This window comes from Fukomys damarensis, unplaced genomic scaffold, assembly GCF_012274545.1.
Source record: "Fukomys damarensis isolate Sample0158 unplaced genomic scaffold, DMR_v1.0_HiC HiC_scaffold_30, whole genome shotgun sequence".
Classification (NCBI taxonomy): Eukaryota; Metazoa; Chordata; class Mammalia; order Rodentia; family Bathyergidae; genus Fukomys; species Fukomys damarensis.
In genome coordinates, this window is record NW_022900942.1 from 37,845,220 (window position 1) to 37,870,782 (window position 25,563).

General features: G+C 44.1%; 1 protein-coding gene across 3 annotated transcripts in view; it reads left to right on the top strand.

Annotated features, from left to right (window-relative positions):
• The window catches only part of St8sia5 (ST8 alpha-N-acetyl-neuraminide alpha-2,8-sialyltransferase 5), a 92,376-nt gene that overhangs the window by 51,176 nt on the left and 15,637 nt on the right, over nt 1-25,563 (top strand). For 2 of the 3 annotated variants that reach the window (XM_010621648.1, XM_010621649.1), the window contains one exon: nt 16,032-16,124. The exons of the other annotated variant lie outside the window; for it this stretch is intronic. In XM_010621648.1, coding sequence (XP_010619950.1) covers nt 16,032-16,124 — 93 coding nt within the window. The remainder of the gene's footprint in view (nt 1-16,031; nt 16,125-25,563) is intronic. 3 annotated transcript variants of the gene reach the window in all.

The window sequence follows — 25,563 nt, forward strand, 5'->3', positions numbered from 1 at the left end:
AAAAAAAAATGGATCTGGCAGCTCCTGGCAACAGATTTGTAGGGCTAGAGAAGGACAGAATGAGGACTCTATGTATATCATCCCAATTAACAACTCTCCATATCTGGATGTGGAACACTTTCCATGGAATTATTCACCTATTGAATAATTCAGTGCATGTCATATTTTGCTATGTATAGTTGTGTGGTATGTTGAAGTGTGGTAAACCTGTTATCATATATTATTAATAGGGTTGGAAGGGAAGTCAGGAATACCAAATACAACCCAAGGAGAAAGAGGGGCAAATAAATCAAATGACTCATGTACTGCATGCTCAAGCAGAAAACAGGAGAAGGAACTGGTCCCAGTGATTAGTCTGGAGAACTTCAAATGGAACCACAAAGAAATTCCAGGCCTGATCGTTCATAACAGCTGTGGTCAGATCTTCTCAGTATACACACACAGGAGTGGTGGGGGTGTCCAGGCTCAATGGGAAAATGTATGAGTTATAAAATATATACTGACATGTCACTTTATCAAGTTCATGTCTAGGTCTACAAAGTACTACTCAATAAGCAAGTTTATAGGAACTGCTTTAGTAAGTAGAGAGGAATGATTTTTTTAAGCAGCATATCATCTACTATTTAGAAACATATCTATTATTATTTCTCAATCTGACAGCCATTTGTGTGTACTTTTTAATTTATTTTTCTTTTTTAAAAATTAATTTTAGGGCCAGGGATTTAGCTCAGTGGTGCTGCCACCTGATGATGATGATGATGATGATGATGATGATGATAATTTTATTGGTACATTTTATTTTTATTTATTTATTTGTTTTTTGGTACCAGGGATTGAACTTGGGTCCTTGTACTTGTAAGGCAGGCGGTGGCACCACTGAGCTAAATCCCTGGCCCCTATTGGTACAATTTAGATATACATAATGATCATATTCATCATAGGGAATTTATAACTGTACATAATATATCTTGATTCTTCTTTTTCCCCATCCCTTCCCCCTCCTTCAACCCCTTTTCTCCTCTTTATTTACAAAAGCTTTTTTTGTGGGGGGTTTGAATTTTTCCCCATCCCTTCCCCCTCCTTCAACCCCTTTTCTCCTCTTTATTTACAAAAGCTTTTTTTTGTGGGGGGTTTGAAATAGGGTCTCACTATGTAGTTGACACTGGCCTGGAACTCACTATGTAGCCCAGGCTGGTCTCGAACTCACAGTGATCCTCCTGCCTCAGCCTCTTGAGTACTGGGATTACAGGTGTGCACCACCACACCCAGCTACAAAAGCTTTGTTTCCATTTTTTTCCTATTCTCTTTTTTTTTTCTTTTCCCTTCTTTCCCCTCACCCTTGTTCCCTTTCCTGTTTGAATATTTTCTTCTAGACAGGAATGGTTTTCAATCACCAAATGTTTCTATTTAAGTGGATGCTTCAAACAAGTAGGAAGCTCTTTGAAGACAGTTGCCATCTTCACATTATGAGTTGATTTCTCCATCTCCTACTCAGCAGTGACGGTGCTTTTTCATCTTTGAGTTCTCAGCACCCATTATGACCCTTGTCATATAGTGGATGCTCAATAATGTTTATTGAATAAAATAATGAATTAAATAGAGAAGTATTAAAGGCTATTGGTAAGAAAGAAAACTTCAGTTTCAGTGTTCCACAATCTTCTCTTAGATACATTCAGTCTTGTCTTCTGGCACTGTGTCTTTGAACAGCTATCTGCAGAAAGAGGAAATCTTTAGTCATAAACCCACTCACTGCTTGGGATTATCAGATGATTTTATCTTGAGAAGAGTAGATGGCAGGGTAGCCTGAGGGTTTTGGGCTGCTGGGTGGAAAAGTGTTGACTGAAATTTGGGGAAGAGGTATGTAAAAAGTGGAAAGGTGCATACCTGTAATCCAGCACTCTGGAAGGCTGAAGCAGGAGGACTGCAAGTTTGAGTCCAGCGTGGTGACTTAGTGAGACTCTGTCTCAAAATAAAAGAAAAAAGCCTGGGTATGTAGCTCAGTGAAAAGGTCCTGGATTCAATCTCCAGAGCACTAGGAGGAAACAAAGCAGCGAGAGCAACAAAGGCAGATCAATGCTTTATTCTGTGATAACTGAGAGCCTCACCTCTGGGCCCAGCAGTTGTGGGAGGTGAAACAGAGTACTTGTCCTCCCTGTTCTGCTCAGTTCCCTGGTCACCCAACCTGGCCCTGCTTCTTGCTTGCCCAGTCCCTGCCAGGGGTAGAGGGAGGCAGCTGCTCCTTGGTGGTCCAGTCCTTTCAGGTGGGCAATGTTGCCTCCATTGCCTCAGGAAATTTCAGGGAAAGGCCCAGTCAAAGGGGCTGAGGTCACCTGGGGCAAAGATCTGCATACCCTATTCCAGCAGCTACAGTGAATTCTCTGCTCAGACTCACCACTGAAAGACCTTCAAATTAGCTTGCTCCAGCTGGATCCTGCTCTACTCTCAAAGTTCACCTCTAGCCCCATCTCCTTAGAGCCTTCCCAGATAGCCCAGCCCACCTGACTCCCTTTAACACTGGGATGTGTCTGCCCTCAGGGAATTTTTGTCATTGCACACACAGAGAAGTCTTTGGCAAGTCCACATACACCTTCTGTGTTTGCTCAAACACCCCCAGTTCCTGAGGAGCCTCTCTCCTTGGGGACCTGTGCTGGACCACCTACCTACCCATACATCTCCAGGACCCATTGGAACTTTGAGACCCAGGCTCAGTGCACAGGTGGCCAGACAGCCTGACTCCATTGCTCTCTCCTTCCAGACTCTATATCCACCCAGTCCTTCCAGTCTTACCACTGGGATGGATGTCAAGGGGAGGAGAGGACCGGCAATTCCAGGAAGGTTTCTGTCTGAGGTCTAGAGCAGAGCTGGCCAGGCTGCTGCCCCCATCTGGTCAGTGGCTGGGACATTGTTCTCCCTGTACTGCTGGGCTTCTGGGTCAGAGTGTGAAGGGTGGCCACAGCAACAGAAGAAAAGAGAAGCTCCAAAATGATACGAGAGAGCCGTGGCCACAGAAAAGCAAGTGGAGTGAGGTTGAGATCTCTATGCGTGTCTAGCAAGCCCTGGGTGGTGTGGCGTTTGGAATTGTTATGCTGTAGAGCTGGAAGGAACTTGACTGAATTCGATTCAACACTTTATTATTATGCTGTAGTGAATGTTTCCTAATTGTTTCAAGACAGTGTATAATTAGGTAATAAATTATGCTGCACAGATGGTGAGTACTCTGGGAGCTTAGCGTGGGCATCACAGGCACTTCCATGAGAGGGTGAGATTCAGCGAGGGTCTCCAGGGCCCCCCAGGTCCCCGCATCACTAGGGACTGACTGTGTTCCAGGAATTTACTGGGTGCCTTCTGCATATTATCACATTAAATCTTCATCCTCCAACATTTGAGGTGGGTGCTGTCATTACCCCCATTTACAGAAAGGCTAGGTGACTTTTGGTGGTGGGTAATGGAGCCAGAGCACCCCTGTGTGGTGTGCCTCTGGGGTCCTGCGCTGGTGGGAGATGTGAGAAGTGTTCTCCTGGCTGAGCTGTGGATAGGTCACCCAAGATAGGGTGGAACTCCTCATTTTCTTATTTGAAGTCCTTGTTTACCTTCTGTTCCTGCCCTGGGCTCCTGGCAGTTAGAACAGAGTAAAAAGGCCACATAGACTTAAGTAGGTCACTGCCCTGTGTATTCCCCCCTGTTCTGCTGTGAAAGCCCCCGAAGGGCCTCAGGCAGGATGACCCTGAGGTTTTCTCTTCTGCTTTCCCCAGCTCTTTCCCACTTCTTACCTTCTGTGTCTTCCTTCCTCCCTGCCCCATCCCCACCACTTCTCAGAAAGGATCTTTCTGTGAGCTTCCTGACTCCTGACTTCCTGATTTCTGACTGTCACTCCTGAAAATATTTTCCTCTACCTGCTCCTGGAGATTCTGCCTTTCCAAGAGGAGCCCTTGGGGTAGCTGCAGCCACAGATTCCATTGTGGAATTTCAGGTGTGGCCTTGGGTCAAGGGTCCGGCAGCACTCTTGCCTTCTCCATGCAGGCTGGCATAAGGTGAGCCTTTCTGGTCAGTTTTCACTTTTGTGGAAAAGGAAGGTGAGGGGAGTGAGATGGAGCTCTTGGGCTCCATCCAGCTGGACAAAGCATTTGGAAGGTCAGGTTTGGCAGGATGTTCTGAACTGGGGGCTGGAGAAACACAAATGAAATGAAAATTTCATTGCTGTTTCTCCTGTGCTCCTGATGTGGGCTGGGCTTCATGAAAGATGAAGCTGTTGATGAAATTGGGGTGATTGGTGATGGAAGATTCCTCTGATGGTGTTGTTTCATGAGCTGTCTGACCTCCCAAACTTTGGTGACTTTAACTGCGTCTCGGGGAATCCCCTGGGCAAATAACCACTTATACGAATCTTTCTGTGCCTTAGTTTCTTTATGTGTAATCGTGGTTCATTAATCTAACTCTGGTTGCTACAGAGTCACAGATTCTATAGCAGGCTGAAAATGCCTACATTAAAATACCTCACATAGGTGAGGTTCTCACAGGTCACTCCAGCCTTGCTCAATCACGGCTGGGGTAGAGGCTGGCCTCAGCTTTGGCTCTGACTCAAAGTATTGCCCTGAGGAGAAAGCATACCTTCTTAAGAACCTGCCTTCTTGAAAATGAGAAAAAACCTGAATAAGCTGTCTAGCTTCACTTGTTTCTAGTTGACTTTTAAAAATCACTAATTTTGGAGGTCACACAGCTAAGCCCCCACAGATTATTAGTCTCTCCCTAGCTCTGCTGTGGTTAACACCTCTGATGTGATGATATCAGTTGCCTAGATTACTTTTCAGGACTTGAAGCCTGCTTTTGTCAAAACTACCAACTCTTCACTTGGGCCTGCATAGGTGTCCAATTGGATGGGAATGGCCAGTTTTGCATAAGAGAATTTATTTGAAAGGTGGCCAAGCATAAAGATGAGAGACCAAGTCTCAAATCCACCTTCTCAAGAATAGGGTTTGAGGATATTTATGGGATAGAGAAGCAGGTGATTTAAGGCATGGGAAAGGTGACTGGAGGTGAAGTAAACAGTGTTTTGCTCTTCTGTAATCAGTTCTCACAGCTTTTCATAGTGTCACAACATGGGGTCTGAAGAGGCCCCCCAAAGAGAAGACGGGGACTTCAACCCGCTCCTTGGAGTAGGCTCATCAACCTTTGTCACAGAAAAGCATTTCAGGACACATCAGTGTGAGGTATAAGCAGATTTATAGCCTGGGGTAGAAAATAAGAGACAATAGGGAGGGTGCTTCAGTCTGAAGAGCTGAAGCCTGCGACTCTGAAGAAGAGGACCAGATTGGCCCATTAACAAAAGAACGGGATCAGGTTTTATGGATTTGCCAGGGTGGGCTAGGGTCTGGCTGATCATTATCACAGTTCTCAGCTCTCAGTTTATTAGGTGGCTAGGAGAAGTCTTTATTACTTGATGGGGCAGTTTGGTCTCCATGAGGTGCTTGTTTCTGCTTGGGGTAGTCTCAGTCTTGTGAAAGCTCTGCTGGAATCCAAAGTGATTGTAGGTGTAGGGCAATGACTAGAGACTTCTGGGCATGGTTGAATGTCCTTATAAATCTCTTATTTGATGGCCCCCATCTTGAAAGGGGATGAGAAAAGTTATATAAATTTTGTCCAATTTAAACAAACATTTTCCCTAAATGATTAACATGCCTATATGCAGATCTGAGCAAGGATCTGACCCATAGTTTCAAGGCAATTAATGAAGGTCAAGCTTTGCTTTGTCTTTAATATCTATTGGGCATCTGTAGGCCCAAGTAAAGAATCACTATTTTCTTTTTTTAATTAAGCAAAAACTACTTTTAAGTCCTCCTTCTCAGTAGAAAACACAAATCATGTTTTTAAAATGAGTACCATCTTAGGAGCCCAGGAGTCTGTGTGTCCTCTGTCCCTGTGGTGGCCTGATTATGTCAGTAGGACATAGGGTCAGAAAATGGCAGCCTTAGCATAAGCTGACAGTGAAGTTTCTCACCTCCCAGGACACAATAATCCCCCCAACCCCCCGACGTCTCCCTTTCTTGTTCCCTCTGCTCTCTAACATCATATTTAGCTATAAACCATCTGAACTTCAGAGCTGACCTCAGGCCTGCGCTCAGTCCTCTTTTCTCCTCTGTCTGCTCTCTTCCCCAGCATCTCATGGAGTGCCTTGTGCTCCACCTTGTGCTCAGATGTTCGTATCTGACTCCTACTTGTTATCTCCTTTGAATATCTGAGGTGCACAGCAAACTTGCCATGGCCACTTCCCTTCCCACTCACACCCCAAACCTATTCATCTCCCCACTTTCATGAATGGCTTTGTCACCCAATTATTTATTCAACCTAAAGTTTGAGAAGTGACCAGATTTCTTTCTTTCTTTTTTTTATTGAGTTTATTGGTACATTTTAGGTATACAGTACAGTTACATTCATCATTGGGACCTTGTACCTTTACATGACAGGTCTTGGTTCTCACTTTTTCCCCTTGTCCCTGCTCTCCCTTCACCCCCCCCCGCCCTCCCCATTTACAAACACTTTATTTCCGTTTTTTCATTTTCTAATATTTTTTTCTTTTCCCTTATTCCTTTTCCCCGACCCTTCCCACTTTCCCTACACCTTTAGCCTTTTTCTTCCTATTTCACATTGTCAATTATCTCATCCAGATTTCTTTCTTTCTTTTAGCCATCAGCACATCTTGTCAGTTCTATCCCTATTTCTTAGGTCTGTCACGATCTTAGTCACTCTATCTCTGGGTCATAGTACCCCACCTGCACCTTCAAGAAAATATTTATTTTGGCTCATATTTTAGAGTTTCAGTCCTTGTATGGTCAGCGGCATGGTGGAAGGGCCTGGGTGGAGAACAACTGCTCATGTCATGGCATCCAGGAAGCAGAGACTGGTGAAGGGAGAAATTGGGAAGGAGCTATACCTTTCCAGGTCACACTCCCACTGCTTTGCCTTTTTGACCAAGCCCTACTGTCTAACATCATATTTAGCTACAAACCCCCAATAATGCAATCACCTTTCAAAAGCCCCACCTTTGAGCACATCACACTTGGAGAGGACATCTAAATATAATCCATTCCAGTCACCTTCTGTCCACTTGGTATAAAGTCCCATCTTTTCACACTGCTATATGTCCCTCCCCTCTTTTCCAGTGCCTATAGAAGCCAGTGTGCACTTTTCAGTCAGTTTTCTGTTCTCTGTTCTCTGTTTAAATTATCTGCAAACCCCTGTCATGCTGGGTAACCTGCCTCTCTGACTTCAGCTGTCCCTCTGATTTACCACACTGGCTGTGCTGGGCCTGTGGCTGGCCAACCTCCTGTTTCAGAGCATTTATCTGCTCTTTTCTCTCTGGAAAGTTCTCCTGCACTTCTGTGTGGGTCTCTACCAGCCCCCATCATGGCCCCTGTCCAGAGAGGCTTTCCTTGACTTCCCACCACTGTCCAGGCTCTACCCTACTGCCTTTGTTAGCACTCACCATTTATTGACATTTTGCTGAGTAAATATTTTATCATCGCCTCTCATGGAAACTGGATGAGGGCAAAGATTTTGCCTGGCTACTTCACATTATGTTCTACCTGACACAGTGCCTTGCACATTAGTAGAAGGTCACTGAACCTTCAGTGAACAAAAGAGGAGAAAAGCCCTGCTCGCCACTGAGGGGCACAGGAAGGTTGTGTGTAATTCAGTGACATCAGGGTTAGATGGGAGGTGTGGGCAGTGGATCTAGAAAAAGGATGTTGGGAACACAGCCAGAGGAGGCTGACACTGGGCTGACCTCTAATGCGTAAGTAGACGGTATTGAGAAAGAAGAGTACTCTAGATTAGCAGAGAGCTGAATACAGATGAGATAGAAAGACTCAATCCTAGACCTGCATTGTGTGGAGCTAAGGACTAAAGAGGAAGAAATGGCAAGATTTGGTAGGAGATGAAGGAGGCTGTTGGGGTGCCTCTCCTGGTTTGGGCACCAGGGCACTGCACAGCAGACAGCTGATAAGGGGAAGGAAGAATGAGTGTTGGCATCTGTCTTTGCTCTTGGTCCCCAGAGCCAACCCCATGGGAGTAATGACAGTCCTGGGCAGGTGCAGGTTAACCCCAGAACCATGTAGGTTTGCACTTGGAACATCTGCTTTTTAGCTTTTACACCTGATGACTTAAAAGACCTCTGGTGACTCCTGGAAATTGTGATCCTGAGAGGCAGGTGAAGTCCAAGGCTGCTGAGCAGGGCTATGTTCACTCAGGTCCAAGCCAGGACTCTCCACCTTTCTGGCGGTGTCTCTTCCTGGCAGCTCTTTGGCTGCAGTGCTTCTCAGCAGAGCCCTTCTGGCCTCTGTAGCCCCATTTGGAAAGACACTCAGTCCTTCAAGTTGTCAGGGTGCAGTTTTCCAACTCTGTTCCCTACAGGTTTGCTGATGGGTAAGTGTGCTAGCTCCAGACGGCAGCTATTCTGGTGCTGGAAATATCACTGAGCTCACAGTAGGGCTGTTGTCCTTGGGAGTGCAAGAGGGCTGCTAACTGAGAAAAACCTCATAGGTGGGAGAGGGGTGCATTGGGTAAGACCTTAGTTTCCAGGCCCTTGCAAACTTCTTTTCCCGTGTCACTGTTTACTGGCTGAATGATATTGGGCAAGTTGATTTCCCTCTTATAGCCTGAGTTTCAGGTACAGATGAGGAAATAATGCTTGTCTCATAGGCTTGCTGGGAGGATTGAATGAGACAAAGTTAAAGGGTCTAGGATCAGATTGCCTTGCATAGTTGTATAAGATGGGCAGTACATAAAGATAATCAAGAAGTCAGCTGGGACTGAACTCCGGCATGCTTTCCCATGATCAGACATGTGCCTGGCATGTGGCTTAATTATTCTAGAGAAAAGGATACTTATCCCTAATTTGCACAAAGATGCCATATGGGATACCAGTGTATTTACCAGTGTGGAATAAAGAAACTGCTCTGAGGTTCTCTGAGTCTCTGCCCAGGCTTGACAGGAGCCCAAGGTTTCAGATTGCTGTGCAGGGGTAGCTTCTATTCTCCCCCAGGGCTGGTAGAGAAACTTATCAGGTGTGCTCCTACATGACACAGGGACCTCCCCGGCCTTCTGTGTTCTTGAATTTCATCAGTGTGTGTTGGAGGGTGGGTGACAAGGGTATGTGTAGAAAGCAAAGTGCATGGTCCTCATCTTATACTGACCAGGAAAATGACACAGCCCTGGAGAGTCTCTAGAGAGGGAGTCAGGCTAGCAGGAGCAATAGGGTTGATGGAGCAGGCTCTCTGCAGGCCAGCTCCCTTGTACTGAAGGAGACCTCACTCTGAACAGCTGGAGCCCACATGTGGGTAGGAGGTGGGGAGCTCAAACCTAGGGCCACCAGTGACCACTTTAGGCTTTCTGTGTTTTTCTTCCCAGTTAGTGGAGGCTGTCATCTTCAGATCAGATAGCTAGGGCCACAGTGCCGAGGGCACAGAGACAAGGTAGGACAGATATAGCCTTGTGCCAGCATGGAATTTGGCTGCTGAAAGCTAAATGGCATCCGAGAGGAGCTGGACTCCTGATGTGACCATCTGGTCAGGACTGTATACACCTGTGAGATCCAAACGTGGTGCCAGGTCCCTCTCTTTGAGCTAGGCAGGAGAGCCCTTCCAGAATTGAAAGAAGATATTGTGACTCACTCACTTCTGCAGCACAGAGTTTAAGAAGGTTAGAAAGACTGCTTCTTTCAGGAAATCATAGCAGAGGGGAAGCTGCAAAGGTTTGGAAGGAGGACAGAGACTTAAAAGTAAAGAACATTTATTAGCGATTTCCACTAATAAGGAATCATAACCCTATCACAGGAAACATAAAAATCTGGAAAGGCATCATTCTTTTACTCCATATTCTGAGAACCCCCTACCAGCATCTCATCATGGTTCCTCCCTTCTCCAAGGCATTCATTCTCATGTGCACAATTTTTGGTGCAGATAATTTTTTTTGTACCTTGCATTTTGCACTTGATGTTATATGCAAATATCTTCCCATGTTCTTACACAGAACAACATATGCACTTTTTCCATTGATGTGTGCAGAATTATTTGTATCCAGACAATATGGGACTGGCATGACTTCCTCTAGATGCCATTCTGCCAGAGGTAGAATTCTGGGGTAACCCCATGTGGGAGTACTTCTTGCAACTGTATTTCTTCAAGTCACTCATTAAAAATCAAGCTGGCGCAAACACAAGGACCTGAGTTTGATTCCCAGTATTAAAAAAAAAATCAAGCTGCAATAGTATATCCCCCAAAATCAAAAAACCTAGGAAGGATGGAAAGGAAATTAGGACTATTTGCTTCTTATTTTTCAGACAGGGAAACTGAAGCTTGAGACCTAGACATACAGCAGTTTTGATGAGTTGGCTGAGTAACCCCACAGACCATTTCCAGGGGATTTGGACTTGTGTTAACCAGGTATCTGCATCTGTAATCAGATATGGAAATTACTATCATGAGGGAGGGGTTTTGTACTCACAGATTCCTACAGACAAGAGGCAGTGCAGGCATGACAAGCAGGGCCACTTGGGCCACACCAAGGTCAGTCAGAAGGCCAAGGAAACACAGGGTAAATGTGGACAGGAGCCTTCCATGGGCAGGAAATGGGGAGGCAGGGCATGCATGTTTAGGGTTGGCTCTTTTGGATAATTTCATCAGGCTCTGGGTGAGGGGCCTGTCCCTAGTTGCCTAGTACCTGGCCCTGGATGATTAGGTAGCCCAGTATGTGGAAATTAGATGGAGGAGGTGGTCTAGGGCACAGCTCTGATTTGTTGGTTTGCATATGAATGATGAACTCATAGGCTAGTCTCTTACTCTCTCTAGGAACAGGCTGTCCCTTGGAGGGACAGTAGCTCCAGTATGGGCAAGGGGTCAAAGCCTCAGAAACACATGGTTAATGCATGGAGCCTACAGAGAGATGGGTGATCAAGGACAATCCCATACCCAAGCAGAGCTTCGCTTTATCAGTACACAGGGTGGCAGGGGGAGGTTTATTGATCTCAGCAGAAGGGGGCGTCACCAGAACAGATGGTGAACAAGCTTCCGGAGTTACTCATCCCTGACTCAGCTCTGCCGTCAGCCAGCTGAGGGCCTGGAAGCAAGTCTCTTACTCCCTGGGCCTCCCTGTGGCACTGCTGGCAGCACCTGGCCTTTATTGGCAGGAGCAAAGGGGGTGGTAAGAGTGAACATTAGCTGGTATTTCATGTGTGCTAATGCTTTGCAGAAATGCTCACTGAAGTCTCATCTCAACTCTTGTCACTTACATGCTGCCCTATTTTTGCTGATCTTATAGATGAGAAAAGTAAGGCTCAGAGAAATGATAGGTCTAAAGTGGCTATCTTAGCTGCTATAACAAAGTCATAAAAATTAGAGCAGAAATAAATGCAATGGAGACTCAGAGAATGATTCAAAAAATCAATGAATCAAAGAGTTGGTTTTTTGAAAGAATAAATAAAATCGATAAACCCTTAGCCAACCTTATCAAAAAAGGAAAGAAAAGGCTCAAATTCATGCAATTAGGAATGAAAAATGTGAAGTCACAACAGACTCACCAGAAATCCAGAGGATCATCATTACTTACTTTGAGAAACTGTACTCTAATCAAATGAAAAATACAGAAGAAATAGACAGATTCCTAGACACATATGAACTTCCAAAGTTGAACAAAGAAGATATAAAAAGTCTAAACACCCCACTTACATTTAATGAAATTGAAAATGTAATTAAAACATTACCAACAAAGAAAAGCCTAGGTTCTGCTGGCTTCACTGCTGAATTCTACAAGACATTTAGAGAAGAACTATAGCCACTACTCTTTAAACTCTTCAAAGAAATTGAAAGGGAAGCAATATTCCCAAATTCATTCCTGGAAGCAAGTAGTACTTTGATTCCAAAACCAGGGAGAGACCCAACCAAAAAAGAGAACTACAGGCCAATCTCCCTAATGAACATAGATGCAAAAATCCTCAATAAGATACTGGAAAAGAGAATACAGAAGATCATCAAGAAGATCATACACTCTGACAAAGTTGGATTTATCCCAGGGATGCAAGGATAATTCAACATATGTAAATCAATAAATGTAATACACTATATTAACAGAATCAAGGACAAAAACAATATGATCATCTCAATAGATGCAGAAAAAGCATTCAACAAAATTCAACACCCATTCATGATAAAAACCCTACAGAAAATTGGAATAGATGGTCTTTATCTCAACCTGATAAAGGCTATCTATGAACAACCAAGAGCCAATATCATTTTTTTTTTTTTGTACCAGGTATCTAACTTGGGTCCTTGTGCTTGTGAGCCAGGTGGCAGCCCCACTAAGCTAAATCCCCTGCCCGCCAATATCATTCTAAATGGTCAAAAGCTAAAAGCCTTCATGCTAAAATCAGGAAGAAGACAAGGATGTCTACTGTCACCACTTCTGTTCAATATAGTTCTAGAAACATTAGCTGCTGTAACCAAATACCACGGACTGAGTGGTGTTATAAACAGCAATTTTTTTTGTCACAGTTCTGGAAATTGGAAGCCAAGATTCAGGTGAGGGCCTACTTTCTGGTTCATGACAGGACTTCTAGCAGTATCGTCCCATGATGGAAGAGATAAGGGGGTCTCTGTCAGACCTCTTTTATAAGGGCACTAATTCCATTCATGGGGACTCTGTTCCCATTACCTTCGAAGGTCTTGATTCCTAAAACCATCACCTTGGAGGTTAGGATCTCTAATTGGGGGTGGGCACAAACATTCAGATCATAGCAGTGCCTGATGAGGGATGTGAGCCCAGTCTGAAAGCCTCTCCTCTTGTGAGCCACTAGCCATGTGACACAAGACCATTGGAATCAGTCTACTGCCTGGTTTGGAAGAGATTCAGGAGAAATGGGAGCCAAGCAGAGGCTGGAGGAGGCAAGGTGGGACAACTTTGAGGAGGAAATGAGAGGGCCATCTAGTAAAAGGGAAGATGCTGTCCTCATTCAAATGATTGTTTTCAGGGGGAGAAAAGGACACAGGGAGGGGAAATGATTTATCCAAAGTCACACAGCTGGCTTGCACCAACCAACACTGGAGATGTATCTGTAAGTCTCTCAGCTCCTGAGGACTCTAGGATAATTCTGCTAATTATCACCAGCATCATTTGCATAGGGACTTTTTCTTTTTCTAGCAACAACCCATGATCATGAATGACTTTGCTTGACACAGTGGATTCCCAAGGCTTAGTGACACTGGATCTGGCTGCAAATAAAGATGTTTGTGGTAAGACACTAGACCTCACTTATGACAGTGTGACTAGAAAACCACATGAGTTAGAGCCAAAGTCATGGGCTTGTTTGGTGGCCCCAGACTCACTTCTAATTCTTGGTTGCAGAGTTCATGTTGGCTAGTTAAAGGAAAAAAAGGCAAAGAAACAGGTAGGCCAGAATCTTTTTGAAAACTGAAGAAATGACTGAGCTTTTAGGACCTAAATTGTATTGTAAAGTGGGGCCATTCATAAAGGAAAAAATGGAAACCATTGTTGTAAATAGGGACAGGTGGAGTAGAAAGGAGGGAGAGGAATGGGGGAAAAAATAAGAACCAAATATATTGAGTAAAGGTACAAATTCCCAATAATGAATGCCAACATTGTATACCTAAAATGTACCAATAAAATTAATGAATTAAAAATAAAGTAGAGCCATTCATGAAACCTGCTGACTGATATAATCAGGAAGTAGCAGGAAGGACCTGCTACGAGTGCAGCTTCCAAGAGCCATGCCACCTTGTCGCTTTATCCCACCAGCAAAACCATGCCTTGTGACTAGCCCTCTTTCTCAGGTACAGTAACAGCTGTCTCCTGAAAATGCTTCCTATTGGTTGAGCCTAAATTGCACCAAGAGCTCTAGCTGCAAAGGAATGTGGGAAATGTGGTCTTTAGCTTTCTTGCCACTGTAGTACAGAAGGGAGAGATAACAAGCATATGGTCCTGTGTTTGAAATGCTCAGTGTGGAAGGGTTGCAGATATATAAGCAGAATATTACAAAACAGTGTTATTTACCTTTATTAAGAGACAGTGTTAAGGATCAATATGAGTTTACCAGATGAGGAAAACAGAGCAAGGAGTCCCAAATATAAGGGAAACAGAGAAGAAAAGGTGAGTTTGATATTCTTAGGATTCTCCATTCCTAGTCCTTACTAATTCTGCCTGAATACTTTCACAATATGAGGACAAGAATCCTATTTATTTTGTAAATAGTAGCCAATTTTTGTATGACTTATTAATATTTTTAAAAATTATTTACATAGGCATAGTACTTAAAATTAACTATTAAATTATAAGTAAATAAAAATAGTTACAAATGTAACTTTTAAGTATTAAATATAAAATTATATTTTAAAATGCCTTAAAATACATTTATTTATTTATTTGTTGAGGTGAGGTCTCATTATGTTGCTCAGGCTGGTATTGAACTCCTGAGCTCAAGTGATCCTCCTGACTCAGCCTTCTGAGCAGCTGAAAGTACAAGTAGGTGCCACCACAGCTGGCTACTAAAATACAAACATATTAAAAAGAACCCAACATATTTGGTAATGTTTTAGGATTTTATTTTGGGGGCAGGGTCTTGCTATGTAGCTCAGGCTGGCTTGGCCTCTCTCTGCTGGGTTTGCAGGCCTGTGTCAACTGACAAAATTTCAGGATTTCTGAGGTGTCATATTTATGTTTGTACACATGAGCTTGGTGTGGGAAGTATATGGGCAGGCTGCAGCCCCCAGTGCTGGGACATGCTCCAGGGTGCCCGTGTTCCCCATCCTTGGTCTTGGCTCTGCGTTAGCTCTTAGGGTGCCTCTTTCACTTCTGGTTCATAAGGTTACCCATCAAGATGCCGCTGAGTCACGTTTAGAGTAGCATGGCCCTGCAGGCATCTTGATTCCTGATCAAGTCTGTCCTGGGACCCAGCTTTCCCAGAAAAATCTGCCCTAGCTGCTGAACTATCCCTGATGAGAGAGACTCATTTGGCCTCAGTCCCAGGAGGCAGTTCCTCACTCATGGTGTGAGAGGCCAGAAGGCCCTCTCTGGGAGACATCAGCTGACCTTGTAGGACAATGGGGGCAAGGGCAGCTTTGAGTTAATGTGCAGATTCATGTACTAGCTCTGCCATCTACCAGCTGTGTGGTTCTGGACAGGTCAGTGTATTTCTAGGACCTGGGATGCTTGTAGTGATCACTTCACAGGCCAGTTAGAAAGATGAAAAGTGAATGCTAGGCCCAGCTTGTGTCCCATAGCAAATGCTCAATAAGTGTTGGTATAATTGTAACTGGTATTATTTTCTGCATGAAGCTGGCAGCGGTGCTCTGTGGTGGCTGTGATGTGCCTTGGAGCCAGCTGGCACTGGAAAGGACTGGGGTCCTCTGAGGTTGGACAGAAACCAAGCTCTTGTCCTATCCTACACTGAGATTGTTACCCGGAGCTCTGTCTGCAGTGCCTCAGTTTTCTCACCCGTTAAGTGGGGAGAAAAACGTCAGTCTCCAACATCCCAACATGAGTATGAGCATCAAGTGAGCCAATGGAATTGGACATAATTTGCAAAGTAGGATAAGCAGTGGAAATCTCAGCTCTGCCAATGGCTGTGTTAGGACATTGTCCCAAGAAGAGAAAGGAGAAAAGGGCAGGAAGGGAAAGGACAGCTGGAGGCCTGCTGGCTCATTGCCTGTTTGAATGGCTCTGATCTCCAGCAGTGTCTGATCACAGCACACAGAGCATCTCAGCCCCTCTCCCCCTCCTTCAGTGTACAAACTTGGAATCCAATGCTTCTGCATTTTTGTTGCTGAAATGGGTTCTTGCTGCTGTAACAACTTACAGACTGGGGCAGCAAAGAGTTCCCTGGAGCCACCCCTAGCCTGAACTCTGCTGGGGTGGGCTGGTTTGCTTTACTTGTTTGACTGGAACAGACTCCCTCCCCCAGCAGGACCCTTGGCAGGCCCCTCAAAACCAGGCCTGCTTCTCTGTGTAACCCTGTCCTTGTTGATTCTCAGGTACTTTGAATTTTACGAGGGGCCTTTTGAATATAACTCCACAAGATGTCTGGAGCTGAGGCACGAGATAATGGAGGTGAAAGTGCTATCCATGTGAGTGTGGCTGGGCTCGGTGGTGGGTAACAGGTGCATGTGGAGGGTGGGGCTGGGCAGGATGGGGTGTCAAACACAGAAGGAACAGGAAACTCCAGGTGGATCCCATGGAACAAAAATTAGGTCTCCTTCCCCAAGACCACTGGAATTTGGAAAGCTGTGGAAGCTGTTTTATGACGAAAGACCAGGTATGCTAGGTCGCCTCTGATGACTCTGACGTTAAAGTCCCAGTTTCAATTACCCATCTTCTTGATTATCATCTCTGGGCTCTTGTTATGTAGAAATTGAAGAGGGCACAGGAGTGTCTTACCTGAAATTCAGTACTTTGTACCGCAGGGTTAAGTGTTGCCCTCTTGCTATCACCTTTTAAATTTTTAATCTCATTAAAAGTTTTGATTTTTTAATTATTTAAATTATACAAAATTCAAGTGGTCCAGAAGAGTATACAGTGAAATGTTCCCTTCTTGGAGCCACCACTTCTCCTCCACAGAGGCCCAGTGCATCCTTCCAGCAAAGGTCTGAGAACAAGCAGGCATCTGGGTGTGGCAAGCTTTCTGCGCACTGAGCTACCCCCCCACCTATTTTTATTTTTTATTTTGAGACAGGGTTTTTGCTAAATTGCAGAGGCTGGCTTTCAGCTTATGATCCTCCTGACTCAGGCATGTGCCACCACATCTGGCTTCTTTAAATATTTTTTGCTTTACACAAATGGTAAAGGAACTGTGTTCCCTATCCCATGCAACAGCATATCTCCTATGGCTCTCTTTCAACTCTCAGGAGGAACGGCACATCAGATGCTATATGTTTTAGTATGTGTATGCTCACCCAAGTTTTCCCTCTATATAGAACTGCCTTGAATTCAGCAGACCCCTTTAGGAGGGGTTGTATTGTATTAATCATGAAAGGATCTGTATATATTTAGAAACAGTTATATCTGGATACAGAAAATATACTTTATTCAAAGGCAACCAATATTGGGTGCTCATGTAGACCAGCACCTCAGGGACCTCTGCCTGTGGCCCACAGGCAGGAACCGTATCTCCTGTGATTTCAGGTGTGGGGTCAGGCTGAGCACATGTACCGTGGAGTCGTACATCACTCTGCACTGTTAGGAAAATTACTTACATTCTTGAACCTTTCCTTAACAAACACCTGAGGTAATCATCCTATAAAGAGGGAAGGTTTGTTTTGGTTCACAGTTTTGGAGGTTTCATTCCACCATCTGTTGGCCCCATGACTTTTGAACCTGTGGTGAGGCAGCACATCATGGCAAGGAGCACGAGTCGGAGCGAAGCTGCTTACCTTTTGGCTGGGATGTGAAGAGAGGGGAAAAGACCAAGGTCTTATCATCTCCTTTAGCCACACACCTCAATGACCTGGAGATTTCCCATTAGATCCCACCTCTTAAAGCTTTCACAGCCTCCCCAAAGCATTACTCTGGGAACAAGTCTTCAGCACATGGGCCCTTGAGGGATGGACACTTTAGATCTAAGCTTTGGTTGATTTTGAAGCTCAGAAGCTGCTGGAGAACCCTAAGGGTGTTGCCCAGTCTGTCCCTAACCAATGGCCCATCACCGTCCCTACAGATGAACACAGGAGGCAGCCCCCCTCCTACGGAATCCACCAACGCTTGGTGGAGCACACACTGCTGTGGTCCTGGCCCTCAGGGAGCTCACAGCTTATCAGGGAAAATAGACAAGAACAAGTAATTACCCTATGGAGACAAGGGGTGACAGGGAATTGACCTAGGCTGGGGGAGGGCTGCCAGGGAGGGCTTTCTTGAGGAAAGGACTGTGGAGCTTTGGTCTACAGAGTGACAGGTATTAACTAGGCTGGGAAGAACCAGACAGAATATTTATACAAGGCCTTACACCTGTGGGGAGCCTGCTGCATCTGGACTCTGAAGGACCAGAGCAGCTTGAAGGCTAGCTGTGCTGAGAGAGGAGCCCCACAGTGCAGACCCAAGTCTAGATTTTGTCCTTGTTTTGTCTGAGGGCCACAGGAGCCCATGGGCAGGGTTCTGAGCAGGAGTGGGATGTGATTGAGGCCCTGGAACACTCTGAAGTTATGATTTAGTGAAAAGGACCATCTTGACCTGTCAGGAAGCAGATTCATAAGCTCATGAGCAGAGAGCCCATCTTTTCTCAGAATTCAAATATTTCAAGTCCTTATGAGTCGGCAGTGGCGATCCAGAGCACTCTTGTTGAAATACAGAGCACCTCAGTGTTTTCAAGGGGAGTATAATTTGTTTTTTAAATTATAAAATGTGCAGTTTCTTCAAGGTTATTCAAGGTCTGGACAGGAAGAGTGAAGAAAACCTATAAACTGGTTACCCTGCTATCTAACTTCCCATTGCTCTACATGGATTTTTTATATATTGGTGTTTAACCCTCCAACAGCTTGCTCTGGCTGCTGTGAAAAAGTCCCTAAGGTGAGGTGGCTTAACCACTAGACATTTATTTCACACAGCTTTGGAAGGTTGAAGTCTGAAAACAGGTGTTGGCAGGGTTGATTTCTTCTGAGGTCTCTCTCATTGGCTTGCTGATGTCACCTTCTCATTGTGTCCTAACTTGGCTGCCCCTCAGTCCGTATCTTGTGTCCTGATCTCCTCTTCTTATAAGGACACTAGTCATGTTGGATTGAGTCCATCCCAATGGCTTCCTTTTACCTTAATTACCTCTTTTAAAACCCTTTCTCCAAAGGTAGTTGGAGGTATTGGAGGCTTAGAGGTACTGGGGGATAGGACTGCAATATATGAATTTTGAGGAGGTGCAATTCAGTTAATAACACTCCCTATCACAGCTAATATTTGGGGGCCAGATGAGAAATTACCCAGGCCCTTTGATATAAGCCTAAACACAAACATTGTGCTGTGTGATGGACAACTTTACATCTCCCCACGCTGTCCCTGTTCATGGACTCCTGTTGGTAGTATTCTGATCTCTCTGTATTTGGTGTTAGTTCTACTCTTAGGACATCCTCTCTGCTCCCCTTGTGCTGGATTTCTGGGTTGAACAGCAATGCAGCTGGTGACCTCATCCTTGCTGGGCCTTGTATAACTTGTCTCTTCTCATGGCAGCTGCCCTCTTTGTGCCATGCAAGAGTGAGGAAGGAGAGGTAAGGCCAGGCTATCAATGGGGAATGAGGGTGTGAGCCGGGAGGACATCAAGGAACAGCAAGTCCAGTGCTTCCTTTTCTGAGTCCTAAGTCTGATGGTTAGTGGGTCCTTGGGAATGAAACTGGAGAGCCCCAAAGGCTGGCCTCTGATCTGAGTGGCCCTGACATCATCTGAGGCACCTCAGGGCTTCACTGGGCTCCTGCCCTACAACATGACCTGGCTCATGACATGACTGGCCTTGAGTCATTAGGAAAAGGTTAAACCCCATCTGGGGATGGAGGCAGCTGGACAAATGTGTTCATGTCCCTTCCGGCACACAATGTCAGCTGGTGTTCTGTTTGAGGAGACAGGGAGGTGTATGATTCATCCTGGAATAATTTTGATTCAGAATTGCTAAAGTCAATGGTAAAGTCAGTCAGCCAGAAAATTCCCACATGGAAAAATGCCTCACTCCCTGACAATGTCAGATACATGAGGAATTCTCCAGGATGATTTGTTATGAAAATGTATTGTTGCTAATTCTTGTTAAAATTATTTATGCTTGATTGTAGTCAGTCTAGAAAAGTAATGGCAAACCTAAGACACACATGTTGCAGCTGGCTGTTTGTGATCTCTGAATGCTCTAGAAGGTTTGCCATCACTGATTTAGAGTCTCTTTATTTTTAGGGAAAAATCTTTAGTTGCTGCCTGTGCTCTCAACCAGATGGGAGGTCATGCCTGAGAACTCCCCAGCTGGCCTCTCCTCCAGCCCATTGCCCATTTTTCTGGGTCTGGGGGACTTGGCACAAAACCTAGTAATGAGATCAAGAGAACAACTGGGAGTCATGGCCTCTGGGCAAGTGCCACTCCCTGGACAGAGAGGCCCTTTTTGTCTACTGAAGCTGAGTTCCAGGACAGTGTTCATGAGTCTATCATTTCTGCACGGGCTTAGATGCACTGGTGAAGTGAATGAGTGGATAGAGGAAGTGGGTGAGACCTGGGAGCAGACAGAGGAGGCCATGAAAAAAAGGGAGAACAAAGAAGGATAATGAGATTCTCATTCTTTGCTCCTGTGATCATCACCTCTTGTGTATGAAAAATCAAGTAGATCACAAAAGGTTGTACTAATAAAAAACCTTAGTCCCCTGCCCTGTGCCTTCTCACCCCGCTCAACTGCTTTTGATTCTCAGTTGTCTCTAGGCAATTACTCCTATACCTTTTAGTAACATGTGCGCACAGCTATTTTGTACTCACTCCCTCCTGGCAGACTTCACTGATGTTTGGCTTTGGTGGGTAAAGATCCTGCTGTCTCCCTAGCCCCTATCCCATGTTCCCCCAGTTGAGCATCCTGTGGTTTACATGTGGTTTGTCCCCATAAGGTTCATGTGCTCAAGGCTTGGCCCCAACATGACAATACCTAAGCAGTGGAACCTTTAAGAGGTGGGGCCTAGTAGGAGACAGTTATGTCTTAGGGAGTGAAAAAAAGATCAATGCTGGTTTTCCAGAGTGAATTAATTCCCATGAGTCTAGGTTGTTGTAAAAAAAGAGAGCTTGACTTCTTAATTTCTCTGGCTTCCTGTCTTGCCATGTGATCTCTTCTGATGTGGTCCTCTGTATGCTTTTCTGCAATGTTATGTAGTTAAGGAGGCCATCACCAGAGGCTAAACTGATAGGGACACCTAATTTTTAACTTTCAGCCTTCAAAACTGTGAGTTAAATAAATTTCTTTTCTTTATATCTACCCAAGCCCCAGATATTTTGTTATAGCAATAGAAAACAGATTAATACAAAAGAAATCGCTAGTTTTAGTTCTTATTTGTATAGATTACTTAAGTAATCTATTTCTTCTACAAAATACAGACAGTGTCTAGTTTCTGCACTGTGCAAGATGTGGCTATTAACTCCTACTTTCTCTTTCCTTTCTCCAACCTATGGCATCAGTCACCCATGAGTTTATGTAATAAATGTCAAGGGCAATATAGTTACATTTTATTTGTAACCACATAAAACCTTTTGGGGGGATTTCTTTGGAGGTTGACTTCAAATCTTGATGATTATTTTGATGAAAATAATATTTCCCATTACTGAGACAATGTAGACGCTGTTCACTGAAGGCTAGAGAGGAAACTGAGTACAGATTTATTCTTGTACTATTTTTTCCCCCTGGAGCTTCTAGACATCTTTACTCCATCCTCTTTGTCTTTGCTATGCCCAGTTTTTGCCTATACCTCCCAATCAATCAGGAAGTCCCTCTAACATCTTCACTTATCCTCTTATGCCAACTTGGACGGACTACTTTCTTGAATCACATGGAAACTGTCTGGGAAATTCCTTTCTGCCTTTTTTAGGTTAGACTCGCCTTTACTTAGAACCCATAGCTTTCTTTCCCGTTAACCCCTTCCTCATTCTTGAACCCATTTTGAAAAAAGTTCCCAAGAAGTGATGGATGGGAGGGAAGGTTTCAAAGCCCTACAAAGTATAAATCATTTAATTATTCTCTTATTCTTGATTATTGGTTTGATGGGTTACTGAATTATTGATTGGAGAGTTGGTTGGGTAGGTTGTTGGTCTGTTTCTTCTTAGCTTGGTGAGTTGCTAGTTTATTGGTTGCTTTGATAGATTGGTTGTTGGGTTGGTAAGCTGTTGGTTTGTTGGTTGGATCATTAGTTAGGGAGATGGTATTTTAGGTGAAAATCACTTTGAGGATGTTGTAGACCTCCACCATCTTACAGCAGCCAAGGCTACTTGAGAAGCATGGGAATGGTTGTTCCTTTGGCGATGATGTGGTTTATTTTTATATTTTCCTCTGGAATCTCTTTAGATCAGGACAGGTCTGAAATGTCCCAGTGGGTGTACTTCAGTGCCAAGTGGGATCTTTTCCTGTGGCATTCATGTCCAAACTTCTCTTGAATACACTATTTCATCCTCTTCATTGTTCTCTAATTTTTTTAGTACATATAAAAATTGTGTACTGCAACTTCTGGATTGTTTCTCTAGCACTAATATCTTTTGATCTAAACTTTAGTCTTTACCCTTTGCCTCCACATTCTGGTAAAATTCTGTGACTTCATCTTCTGGCTCTTTTAATCACCCTTTCCTCCAGAACATTTGCTTTCTTCTCAGAGCAATCTATTCTCGTTTTTTAAGGATACATTTTTTCCTGCTTACCTGTGGAACACTAAGCAGATAATTTTTAGATCTATTTTTTTCCCTCAGTGTTTTCCTCTGTCGTCCTTGTAACTGGTGGTTTATCTTGGTCTGTTACCTTCAGATGGACCAGGTGAATTTACAGCAGTTAAAGCAGGTAGGAGCTGTGTGTCTGAAGTTGTTCAAAATGCTGCTGACACTTTTGCTGCTGTGATGTCCAGGTCTTTTCACTGGGAATGGTGTAGGTTTTTGAGAGGAAACAATCATCTGATTTCATCCTTCCCCAACTCTTCTACCCAATGTTGAACCTAAAATATTGGGCTGAAGGTGAGGGGCAGAATGGGCTTGGGTGTTCTTACAAGTTCACACTGATTTACATTTTCAAGACTAGGCTCATTTCCACATTCTACCCACATTAAGCATTTTCCTCTGGGCTATGTCATCTCGTCCTTGTATCATCCCCTGCTCCTTTTTTTGTATACCTGTTGAGATCTCTCTTTTACTGAGATGTCCCTCCCTGTCATTGTCTTCATCTGCTGGGTTAAATCTTTTTTATTCTTTTTCTGGAGTGTTAGTGGTGTCTTGGAAGAAAAGAGAGAAGAGCCTAGGGTCAGCCTTTCACCTGACCTCTGCTGCATTTGCAAAGCAGTCTGTAAAGTATTTTTACACATATTATTTCATTTGATCTATTCAACAACCTTTGAGATTGGCAGGGGAGAAGCTATGCTATCTGTCATATAGACAAGCAGTTGAGTCTGAGAAAGATTAAACAAGTTGCCCAAGTTGGGGATGCAGCCAGGATTCAAGGATGGGTTTACAGGCCTTGCAATTGATCTAGGATATGACAAGGATATTGGAGGCATATAGGGTGTGGATTACTGTCAACAATTGAACTCAGTACCCTGGCCTGGAGTATTGGCAGATCTGTGTTACCCCAAAGTGTTAGAAGCATTGGCTATATAAGGTGCTGCTCTAAGCTCCTGTGGGTTGCAGGGAGGTGGGAAAGAGTAGTAGTGCATAAGCCAGGATGCTGTTATGTAATGGCACCTGTCTGCTGATGTCCTATGAGCTCCAGCATGAGGAAAGCTGCTGAAAGAAGTTTGAGACTCCAGAAGAAAGTCTTGCCTTTCACTGGGATGAGAGGGGGCCTCCTTTTGAATCTTTTACTTCCCCAAAGCCCTTGTGCTCACTCTTTTCTCTGCTACACTTTCTCCAGATATTTTCATGTCTTATACATGTGTCATTTTAGATCTTGAATCAAGGTTTCTCTCCCCAGAAAAGCCTTCCTTGATCAACTATTTTGAAACAGTCACTTACCTATCCCTATATCTTACTTCATTTTTCTTCGTAGCACTTACCACTTCCAGACAAGACCATTTATATTTGTTTCCCATTTGCCTGACCCACTGGTATGTAAGACCCATGAAAGCAGGGTATTGTTTTGTTCCCTACTGTACTTCTAGCTCTAGTCATGTAGAAGTATTCGGTATACAGTTAAAGATTTGTTTGAACTCAGACTTACTGAGTCATTCACTGGTTTTTTACGACCTCAACAACTATTTTCCAGTCATCTGCTCTGTGCTTCAGCATGGGATTTCAGAGGTGCAATCAGGCATGATCCCAAACCATGGTGTACTGTGTAGTGGGAATAAGGACAGATTATGGGTTTTACAAAAGGAGAATGTACAGGGGTTGTGCTTGAGCATAATCCAAGCAGTTCAGTTTAACTATAACAATGGTCTGTACTGATTAGATGTTTTCCGTGCAGCAGGCACCAGGCCTAATCCTTCATTGTATCATCTTATTTAATAATTAATAAAAGTCTGTGAGGCCAAGAGGTTACTAATATGCCCATTTTAAGGTGAGAAACCTGAGGCTCAGAGACTTAAATAACCTGCCTAGTGTCCCACAGTTCAGAGGTATCTGAACTGGGTTTAAGACCCAAGCTCTGGTTCCAAAATCCATCTATTTGGTAACTATCCTCTGTGACTTTTCCTGCATCACCCCTCCCCCACCAGCCATGTATTCTTTGTAGGTGAGGCCTGCTCTGTTTGGGGACAAGTGTTAACACCTCCAATTAAACACAAAATACAACTCTGCAGAATAAACCTTTAATTTTCAAACAACAGTCAAGTGTGTACTTGTCTTTTTGGAATCATAGGCCCCTTTGGGAAGTGGATGAAGGCTTTAGATTCTCCCTGAAATATATAATACAAGGGTGGATAGACCTGGGATTTTGCTCATAATGCAAGGTGTTCATACATCCCTCTAAACCCTTTGATAGCCACAGGGTAAGATCCACAGTTAGAATAATTTTGAGGAACACACAGCTCCCAGGGGCTCGTGGTTCCTCCACTGATAATCAATCCAGAACAGCCTCCTTTAAGGGCTTCGCTCTATATCAGCACCTTTGACCTATCAATTTCCTAAAAGGTTCACAACCAGATGACCCTGAGCAGATACACAGTGCCTGGCCCTTGGCTGAGGACTGTGCCTGATGATAAGAGAGAAGTCATGGTCCTTTCTTTAATAAATATGTGATCTGACTGTTTTGTATTTCCAGTGTTTCATTGGACTTCTAATCTAATGAATTATTCACTGAATAATTTCAACTAATGAAAGTGTTTCAACTAATACCTTGTCACCTCTTGTTGAATTACAGTTCCATAGAATACACTTTGGGAAACAGATGTCATTGTACAGATTTTTCCTTCTCACTTAATATCTCCCTGTATTCCCTACCCCAGAGGACTAACTGTATAAGGAAATACATAAAATTGTCAAGTGAGTGATAATAGTACAAATAATTCTTAGTAGGTGGCAGGAATTATAGTAGCTCTACTATATAGATGAGCAGACTGAGGCTTTCTGTGACTTATCCATGGTGACATAGCCTGGGTGAGATCCCAGAAGCAGCATCTTCACAGAAATGAGGATGAGTAACCAAGGGTAGGGAAAGATAACAGAGACACTGAATCACATATGTGGGAGAGAGGGCTTGGAGTATGATGTATGGCTTCTGGTGCCGGGTGCCACTGGCAAAGGACAAGAGAAGCCACGAAAAGCGGGGGGGTCAGTGCACATAAAGATTTCACAGTCATCAGCTAGTGTTCCTGGGAATTTGTCTGTAAAAAGCACAATTTATTTTAAGAAGAGGAAAGGGAAAAGAGAAAGACATGGCCACAGACTCTTCTG